Source organism: Amborella trichopoda, chromosome 9, assembly GCF_054954075.1.
Source record: "Amborella trichopoda isolate Santa Cruz 75 chromosome 9, AtrichopodaSantaCruz75HAP2 v2.0, whole genome shotgun sequence".
In the NCBI taxonomy this organism is placed as follows: Eukaryota; Viridiplantae; Streptophyta; class Magnoliopsida; order Amborellales; family Amborellaceae; genus Amborella; species Amborella trichopoda.
Window position 1 is genome coordinate 54544356 of NC_142344.1, and position 10397 is coordinate 54554752.

Genomic DNA, 10397 nt, shown 5'->3' on the forward strand with positions numbered 1-10397 from the left:
TTAATATTTTTCTCTAAAACAAGCTTTCTATGCAAATACCCCTTCAAGAAAAAAAGTTCATTTTTTTAGACGGAAATGCTCTTCCCGTACACAAAAATCATTTTGGCCATGCTCTTCCCATACACAAAAGTCATTTTGGCCATATTTGACGTTGACTTTCAGACGCCAATAACACATTGCCGAAGCACACCATCGCATTGCCAGACCCATTATTCCAGAAACTTAAGTGCTGGACCTCGCTAAGACAACTACCAAATCGAAATTGAATACTGCCGGACCGCACTTTACATAGCACTAGAGCCCTGGAATCTAGTAACATCTATTGCTGCACCGCTCTTTACAACTGCCAGACCGCACTTACACAGTGCCAGAGCCTCATAACTCAAGAAGTATTTATTGCCGGACCGCCTTTGCAACTGCTAGAGCCCTATGACTCCAAAAGGTTTATTGGCGGGCTGCACTATACAGTGACGGGCCCCTATGACTCCAGTGTTCTACTACCGAACGACACTTATACAGTGCTGAAGCCCTATTTTGATGGGATAGAGCAGAGAAGCATGGGTAAGGTAAAAAGTAAGGAAGGGTAGTTTAGGTATTTTTTATTTTTTATTTGGTCCGGGCGGTATTTGCATAAGGAGTGTATTTTAAAAAAAAAAAAAATAAGAGAAAAGATTAGGTTGGAGGTGAATTGCATAGAAAGTATAGTCTCGAGGTTTTTTGTAATTTTTTCTAGTTTTGTTTTAGTTTTTAGATAAGTGTAGACCGCCACGAAGAACGGCCAAAAACAAAACAAATGCACCATTTGAGAGGGATGTTTTGTTGTAATATTTTTCATTGTTTAGCAACAAAATGAGCAATCTCCACTTATTTATCCAAAATAAAATGACAGAGCTCCTCTAATACGTGGGCCCCACTGAATAAAAGCTTGAAACTTTATGCACGAATGGACGGCCTAGATGTGCTCAGCCTATGATTAACCTTTGTTCCTTCTTCTCTCTTAGAAGATTTACCCAAAAAAAAAAAAAAAACAGAGCTCTTCAAATACATGGGCCCACTTAATAAAAGCTTGAGACTTTATGCATGAAAGGACGGCTTAGATGTGCTCAGCATGTGATTACCCTTTGTTCCTTCTTCTCATTTGGAGGGTTCGATAGTGTTCGATGCCCATCCGAATTCTTGAAAAACTAGAGCTTCATAAAATATGGCTCGAGGAGTGTCCTACCTGCTACTATGTTACTGCAGGGCTGGCATCATTGTACTATTTTTTTTTTTTTTTTAAATTTTTTAGGCTCACCCTGGACTTAGCTCGGGTCTGCTTCAACCCTTTCAGGGCCAAGGTTGGCGTGACCAAGGGCTAGCTGCTTACCAGCCCTACGTATGTTTTGGCCCTTCTGATCAAATGGTGAAATATTCTATAAGGTGATGATTTCAATGCTCTATTGCGCTTTCGGCACAACCAAACGCACCCTTAATGTTTAATTGTTCAGGGAAAAGCAGCCACCGTCTGCATTACCGTCGTATGCATTACCGTCGTATCATATAGTAATAGGTTGGATGGTTTATTCATCTAATTAAGCTTTGGTCATCTCTATCGGTGGATAAGGATGGGTACGACATAACTAACATTGATGTTATGATCAATTTATCCAACTTTTTTTCTCTGGGATTTAAACCCAATAAGCTTAAAAGTTTGTGGTATGCCTCGCCGATTGGTAGCTTTAAGTTAAACTTTGATAGTAGTTCGATGGAGAATCTAGGGCTAACAGGTATTGAGGGTTGTTAGAGATTGATTTAGAAATGTCTTGTTTAAGGGGTTGCTCCGGTAAATTGTGCGGAGCTTTCGAGGCTTTTAAGGGGTATCAAAATGTTAATTGGGAAGAATCTAGGCTCTATTTGTCTAATAGAAGGGGATTTTGCGATCTTTATGGTTACAAATTTTGGATGTGGTGGCCAACCTATTAGTCCCCTGTTCCCATATTTAACGTGAAGCAAATGACGTTGCGGATGCCTTGGCTAAATGGGTGTCTCTCTTGCTTCTCTTACTGTTTCTAATGATGTAATTTCTTTTTAGTCTATTAATGAAATATTGTTTCTAATGATGTAATTTCTTTTTAGTCTATTAATGAAATAGTTGAATCTTGGTTAAAAAAAAAAAAAGTTGAATAGCATGAAGTGGTTGAGACAAAAAATGTCTTCTCCTAATATTGATATTTAAACCTAATCTTTTAGGACACAAACCTACGCTTATTATCAGGGTTAAATGGTCACCGACACGGGTGTCAAGTATGCATCTCAAGTGTAAGTACTTCAGCATAAATAATAGACATGGCCAAAACGTCCATACAAGTTATTTTCCAATATGTGTGTGTGGTGCGTGTATGTGAGAAGATTAATAAATTCTTAAATAAAAAAGTTTACTATGTGAAATAAAATTTTCAAATATTAAATTTTCTTGAACCATCCTTGAAAGCTGTTCGGCACATTCCCTAAAAGCAAAATAAGATAATGCATATATATATATATATATATATATATAATTCTATAATTTTGTAAAAAATAAACTTAGACCAATATTATAGCTAACTGAAATGTTTGGAATTCAATTTTTTATTTTTCTACCAATTAATTTTAATTTGGATTGTTTAGCTGCTCACAAATAACCAAAATAATTTAAAGTAAAATAAGAACAAAATTAAAAAAATTCAATTTTATTGTATTTTTTTCTGGACTTATTATTGATTACTAGCCTCATTTTAAGAACTTTTACATGTACATATGTTAAAATTATCATGTTTAACTTGATGCATGAAATTTTAAATTTCCAGTTGATGAAGAATAAATAAATTTTATTACTTATACATTAAAGTCCAAACAAATATGGATTATAGGATGAAGATAAATGATCAACTCATATTTTCTCCTTCCTTTAAAACGAAGAATAATAATGATCATAAATCTTTCACTCGTTTTTTCTACTATAAAAATTGATATTATTTTTTAAAAAATAATTTATATAACACCAATTATCAACATCAATTTCAATCTTTATGCCAAAGGTTGGATTTCAAATCATGAATAACAGGAACCTTTGATGTAAATCCTATTACTTCAAATCATGATTAACAGAGACAATAATGCTATAGTAAATATGAACCATTCAAAAAGGCGACTAGAGTTTACTAGGCTGTTGTGGTCCATAGGGTTCAAAAATTCAAAAAAGATTAACCAATTCCAAAAATAGGGTGCCTGACACCATCCAACTAAGATAAATAAGACCAGTAGTTGTGCTTTCTCTTTCAACAATTAATTTCATGATTGTACCAGGGCTTATAAGAAAGGGCCATGCCCAAACACAAAAACAGAGTGAGAAGAATGAAGTGCACTCAAAAAACTTGGTTCTACAAAGAATATGGCCCAAAAGAGGTACTACAATTTGGGGATTTTCCCATGCCTTCTCCAAAGTCTGATCAAGTTCTAGTGCAAGTGAAAGCCTCAGCTTTGAACCCCATTGATTTCAAGATGAGGCAAAGGCCCATTGTCCCAACACCCTTGCCTGTAAGTTTCAAGCCATTGTGTGATCAATCATTTATTGAGCTCTAAAAATGATTGCTAGAGGGGTCTTTTTGGATTTGAAATTTTCTATATCGTCCTTGATTTGAAAAATAAACAGTCTTTGATAAAATGATTTTGAGTTCTCAAAGGTTTGAAACCACCGGCTAAATGGACGGCCTATGTTAACCGAGAATGGCAAGACTCATTTGCCCCTAATTCTTTCTCACAAATTTTCTTTCTGATCTCCCGGATTAGACATACATGTATGCAAAATATGGGGTCCAAAATACTTTATATCATAATCCGCACTGTGTTGTATGCCAAAGTATAAGTTGTTATAGCACACACTATGGTATACTTATACATGGGTTATTTGTCCCCAAGTGTGGCATGATTTTCCCTATCTAGGTGGTTCCTGGTTGTGACATGGCTGGCGTGGTGGTGGGATCGGGAGACGGAGTATCGAAATTTCGTATCGGAGATGAGGTCTACGGCAACATTCAGGACTTCCATGGAGAGCTGAAGCAACTAGGAACCCTAGCCCAATATATAGTAGTAGAAGAGAGTTTAGTGGCAATGAAACCACCGAATCTCACATTTGAAGAGGCAGCAAGCTTGCCTTTGGCCCTGCAAACTGCTGTTGAGGGCTTTAAAACTGCAAAGTTTAAGGCAGGGCAAACAGTATTTGTAGTAGGAGGTGCAGGTGGTGTGGGCAGTTTAGCTGTGCAATTGGCCAATAATGTGTTTGGGGCATCAAAGGTGGCTGCTACATGTAGCACAAAGAAGGTGGAGTTTGTGAAGAGTTTAGGGGCTGAAGTTGTTGTTGATTATACCCAGCAAGGGTACCATCAAATACTCGAGAAGTTTGATTTCATTTTTGACACCATTGGTAGGTGGTTTGTGAGTTATTTCCTTTTACTAGAGAGAAATTGTTCAAGATATTATCTAAAAAATGGATGGTAGAGAGAGGGAGAGAGAGGGAGAGAGAGAAATTGATTGGTTGACTAAAAAATGGACGGGAAATTGTTCAAGATATTAATTGAAGGAAAATTGAATGGTAGAGACAGAGATGGAGAGATAGTTGAGGATATAATATAAAAGAAAAAGTTTATATAAGGTGTCAATGATATGCTTTAGAAGTAAGGCGCACCTCAAAACCCATCGTAAAGTTGTTCCAATGTTAGAAAACCTTCCAATCAATCTTCTTAGCCTTGAGATTAATGGATATGAAAAAAAAAAAAAAAAAAAAATCTCAAGTTACAATAATAGTGCATTTTGTAACGTATTATTTGGATTGTTCATTTTCAACATCTTGAAGTGTTATAGATTACCTGTTCGATTCACATCATTTTTTGAGCTTTAAATTATATAATTACTAGTGAAAATAGATTTCAAACCATCGCACGACTTTTTGGTACTAAAACCACATCTTTTGGCACCGTCTAGAGGACCACCTTACTTTGATTATCTAAGGTTGATACTTTATACAAACTGCATTCCTAACTAGAAAATGGATGATAGAAACTGTGTGAGAGAGAGAGCATGTACATTGATATTTATATGTATAAATTTTTGCCACAAATGTGATCTTTCGATAAATGTTCATTCAAGTTGAGAGAGTGAGTGTGTGTGGGTGTTTAGCGATTGTTCAAGATATGACGTATCAGATAGATGGTTTGAATAGCTGACCCCAAATAGTTGGAAAAACACTTTAACAATGAAATGCTGAAATGCAGGTGACACCAACAAATCATATGTGGTGGCAAAGGAGGAAGGAGCAGTGGTGGATATCACATGGCCACCCTCTAATCCAAGGGCTGTCATTTCTTCTCTCGTGGTCTCAGGTGATGGACTGGCCCGACTCCACCCTTATATATTAAGTGGAAAGCTCAAGCCCATAATTGATCTCACCTCCCCTTATGATTTCGACCGTGTGCCTGAGGCTTTTGCATACTTGGAAACTGGTCGTGCTTGGGGCAAAGTTGTCATATCCTCCATTTCTTCATAAATACAAGGGACAATATCAAAAAATCAAATTATCTGGAAATAAAAATAATCAGTGAGGTGGTTAGATCTAGTAGTTGATTGACAAATTTATTTTTAAAAGTAATTTACAGGTATTTTTTTTAATTATTTTGTGAAAATGTTTAAATTGTCCATCTTCAGAGTCAGGAACTATAATTAGTGAGGGGCATTTAAAATTTGGATGGAAGTTACTTTTATCTAAAGTATACAGTTTTGTTAATGAGTGCTAGGACTCATATGTAGATGTCGTCCCTTTCATGATCTATTTTTAAATAGATTTTGGACCTAATGTATATAATCTCTAATATGGAGAACATGAATGTGTAAGAAGGTATAAATTTTAAAAAATAAGCATGATAGTTTTTTGAAGAAAAATTTCAAATCGTTGATATTTCAATTTGATCGAGAGACTGCAACTCCACATCGATCTTTAAAATGGATGTTGGCTGCCTCAGGGGACACAAATGTAGTTGTGCGTCCCGACTTAAATGTATATGCTTTTTCCGGGATCTAAATTCAGTATATGCTTTTTTTTTTGGCAAGAAATCTTGTTCCAAACAAATAGTTACAACTTTGGGCTCTCATAAGTGGGACTAATTTACTAAAAATGTGCTTGCTTGCTCTAGGTTTTAAACCAAGAACGAGATTTTCAATAGAAAAAATATATTTTAAGTTTGGAACTTAGAACAAATCGTGATATTTTAGATAATTTAGCTTAATTGGCCGAAGAAAATTAAATTACTGAAATGTCTTCACTTCTTTAGGGCTACAAAGCCGGAACAGGAGTGATTTGAGCATTATTTAACAATATAATTGAAGAAATACCTCAATGAACATATTTTTAAAAAGTAGCAAGCAAATCATAATTCTTATTGTTTCCATTCACAAACATCCTTCCATCCATTATATGGAATGAATAAAATTGTTCATTCCATATATATACTTTCGATCGGTTTGCTGCTTAATCTTATAGACCAATGAAATACTCATGGTTTGTTAAATATAAAATTGTTCATTCTATTATTTATATATATATATGTTCATTCCATTTTCTAAATACATAAAAAAGTGTCCATTCCATTTTCTAGATACATAAGAAATTGCCCATTCCATTTTTTAGATGTGTTGCAAGTTTCGAAAAAATTTCTTTAAAAGTTTGAGCTTGATTAATAAAATAAATATAGCCATCAAATTTTACATCTAAAAGTCAATATAAATTGTGGCTACCCTATAGCAAAGATAAAGGCCTTATTATATACTTTTTCTTATATCTTCCCTAAAAAACGAACTATAACAAAAGAAAATCAATCTCTAACCTTGGCGACATTAACAAGATTCTAATTTCTACGAACTCTCTGATTGGTTTTACTGAAAAAGACGCCACGTCGTCGTCCCATCACGCATCGTTTACGGCCCTCCGTGACGGTAATAATTACCCCGCGCAGCGTACTCCCGCACGAGCACACTATTTACTTTCTGCCACAAATGAGCTTCTTGTGAAATTTTCTTTAGGACCCGGTATCCATGCGGCGAAACGTGCATATCAAAAAATGCAGGCTTCTTAATAAATCTATTTTTGAGATTATTTTACGATTTAATTTTTAAGGACATGTAATCCAATCCAACATGGAGGTTGTAAATATGAAAAAATAAATAAATTTTAAAAACTAAAAATAATAGTTTTTAGTAAAAAAATATTTGGACCGTTAGTTTGTTTTTAAAATTGTTTTTAGATAGAACATCTACTTGCATCTATTTTTAAGATGGATGCTTATATTTTCTAGACTGCATATATGGAAATACAGTCCAGCCTGTATGAAACAATTTTTCTTTCTTTTATTAGAGTGAGGCTTGTAACGAGGTGCTCGTTTCTATTTATTTTTTCTTTTAGACGGCCAGTCTTATACTTTTGAAGTAAGCCGCGCTTCAAAACTCTACTTAAAGATATAGTTTCGAGGCCCGAAAACTTTACAATCGCATGAAATCTATAGCTATCTCTAATTATAAAATTTAAAAATCCAAAAAAAATGATAGAATAGGTTTATAGAACACAAAACAAATTTGAAAATGGACAGTCTAGATGATGCTTTACAAGATGCATTATTGTCATGACTTGAAATCTTTTCTTTTACGTTCATACATCTTGATGATTAAAAGGATTTTCTAGCATCCAAACAACTTTTTCCAATAGGCTTTTTCAGGTGTCTATATTGGAATCATAAAATATATATCTTTAGAGGAGAAATTATTTGGACTTTAAATAAAAAATAATCTAGAAACTCTGGCCCATCTTAAAATCATCAAATGAAGATATGAATATTTTTAGAGGAAAAATAAATTTGGATATTATAAGCACTTAGATACGAATTGTCAAAAAAAAAAAGCAGTCTATCCAGCCATTTTTTAAAAATATTACTAAATTTCATTGCCAACATCAAGTATTATAGACCAAGTGAATTTGAAAGTTCTCACCAAAGGTACAACAACTCATCCCCTATTTCGCTAGATCATTCACCTCACGATTTGCCTCCATGTAGACATGCACAAATGACAATCTACCCTGTTACAAAAACCAGGAATTCAAACCAAATTGATATAGGTTTTGAAGGAATTCTCTACTTACACATCTTTTTCTCCATTGTCCTTTTGCATACAGTCTTTGGTGCTGGACCTTCAAGGTTATGAATATCTTCCTTTTGCGCCCCTGAGATGTATCTGGCGTTGTTAACCATCTTGTTGTTGGTGGTCTACCTAAGAAGGATGTTTTGCTTTGGAAACTTTTCAGAAGTGCCATCCTCGGGCATATTTGGCTAGAAAGTAACATAAGAACATTTGATGGGATCTCACAAAATTATGAGCGGGTCAAATACTCTATTTTATAGACACTTTAGGATTGGTTCTCATTTACGCCTGAAGAGCCGGGAGTTCTTTGGATTGACATTTTTGTCAATCTAAAACTCCTAGCAAACTCTTATATTGTCTTGGCTCGCCCTAAAGGGACTTGGATTGCTCCGCCAAAAGCATGTCTCAAACTTAATTTTGATAGCAGTTTTTTTGGGAATCTAGATCCTATAGGTGTGGGGGGTTTATGTGACAGCTCTGGTGGATCTTATTCACTTTCTCTGGTCCTTGTGGTATAATGACTGCCAATCATGTTGCATTGACGGCCCTCCATCAAGGTTTGCTTATTGCTTTTATTGCTTTTGAGAAGGGCTTTGCCGGAGATATTATTATGAAAAGGGATTCACTTAATGTTATCAAATGATGCATGAGAGAGAAAAAGGTACCTTGGTCTTTTTTTTTTCTTTGGATCAAAATTCAAGACATGTGCTCTCTCGAGATGGAGGATCTCTTTTGGCCACACTCTTCGTGAAGCAAATGATTTAGTAGATAGAATGGCCAAAGCTGCAATCTCTCTCCCCTGCCTTTTTATTTCTAATGTTTTGATATCAGTGTAAATTCATGCTTCTAAAGCATCTTATCAATAAAAATCCTTAATATTTATCAAAAAAAAAAAAAAAACTCTCTACTCTTTGCGTCCATCTATAGAATCTCCATATGCTGCAATCTTACTACCAATCTATTCATTCTTGCCAACTTTTAGGATGTTATTTTTTCAGACACATCATAACATGCAAATAAAGGTTTTTTTTTTTTGTTTTTTTTTTTTAAATTGTGGCCAGGTTAAAGAGGTTACATCATGCTTCCGATGGAGTACAAAATATTTTCACAAAGTAAAAAAAGAAAAAGAAAAAATTCGTATAAGGTTGAGGCCTTAAACAATCAAACTAAAGCACACCTCAAAAAAACAATAGAAGTTGTTTCGAAGTTCAAAAACTCTCAAATCCGATCATCTCGATTTCGAGATCCATGGACATCAAAAAATGAAAAAAATTTCGAGTCTTGAAAATAATGCATCTTGTAATGCATTATGTAGACTATCAATTTTCAAGATTTTCAGGTGTTCATTGATCTACTTGATCTACATTATTTTTTAAGCTTCAAATTTTATAATTAGATATAGATAAATTTTCAGGCCGTTATAAAGATTTTTGGTACTGAAACATTATTTTTGAATACTATTTTAAGGTGCACCATACTTTCATTGTTTAAGACCTCAACCTTATACAAACCACACCCAATAAAACAAAGCTGCAGAACAACCCAAGAATAATGTGCCACATATTTAGCAAAAGAAAGAAAAAGTTCCCTTTCATCTAGACATGCTCTCCTCCTATAAGACAAGCTACTCCATATAGGAAGTTGAGAGAGAGGAATCATACCTGGTCTGAAGGTTCTCTCTCTAGAATTGTTCTTTCTCTCTCTAGGTTTGTTGATCCAATGGCGTTCACTCTCTTTGATATCTTTGTGGGGGGTGCAACCGCATTAACCCTAGTTGTAGCTCTCTTTGTATTGAGAATATACACAGGGAAATCAATATGGAGCAGCAAGATGCACCCTCCAGTTATGGGAACAGTATTTCACCAATTCTTGTATCTAAAGAGGCTATATGATTACCAGGCCCAACTGTGTCGAACCCATAAGACCTAAAGGCTCTTGGCTGTATCTCACAGTGAGCTTTACGAGCCAGTCAATGTGGAGTACATACTCAAAACAAACTTCCCTAACCATGGCAAGGTGATTGGAATACATTCACCCTTTTCTCTCTCTCTCTTTCTCTCTTTTTCTCTCTCAACCTGAGTAGAAGTTGGAGCCCTGTATTCTCCAAAATCTACGTACTAGAAATTAGAAGAAGTATTCACAAACTCGACCGGTCCAACTCGGAACCGCCTAATCAAATTGGAATTGGGTATTGGCGG

The 10397-nt window shown here is 35.0% G+C and overlaps 1 protein-coding gene across 3 annotated transcripts; it reads left to right on the forward strand.

The window, feature by feature from the left end:
• Nucleotides 1-3360: 3360 nt before the first annotated feature.
• LOC18447848 (2-methylene-furan-3-one reductase) lies at nucleotides 3361-8901 on the forward strand. 3 transcript variants are annotated; one of them, XM_088846272.1, is made up of 4 exons: nucleotides 3361-3555; nucleotides 3937-4441; nucleotides 5289-5396; nucleotides 8234-8901. In XM_088846272.1, exons 2-4 carry the CDS (start codon nucleotides 3979-3981, stop codon nucleotides 8260-8262), a joined length of 600 nt encoding a protein of 199 aa, XP_088702398.1. In that variant the 5' UTR covers nucleotides 3361-3555; nucleotides 3937-3978; the 3' UTR covers nucleotides 8263-8901. The 3 variants fall into 3 exon arrangements, with proteins under 3 accessions (XP_088702398.1, XP_088702397.1, XP_006857996.1); XM_088846271.1 differs by lacking the exon at nucleotides 8234-8901 and having other exon boundaries at nucleotides 5289-6123; XM_006857934.4 differs by lacking the exon at nucleotides 8234-8901 and having other exon boundaries at nucleotides 3961-4441; nucleotides 5289-6123.
• The last annotated feature ends 1496 nt before the right edge of the window (nucleotides 8902-10397 follow it).

Bases quoted from the DNA above. Each gene is read 5' to 3' on its own strand.
- LOC18447848 (XM_006857934.4), top strand. From the start codon at position 3,373: ATGAAGTGCACTCAAAAAACTTGGTTCTACAAAGAATATGGCCCAAAA. The intron at 3,556-3,960 runs GTAAGTTTCAAG...TTCCCTATCTAG, and splicing joins TTGTCCCAACACCCTTGCCT to GTGGTTCCTGGTTGTGACAT. The intron at 4,442-5,288 runs GTAGGTGGTTTG...GCTGAAATGCAG, and splicing joins TTTCATTTTTGACACCATTG to GTGACACCAACAAATCATAT.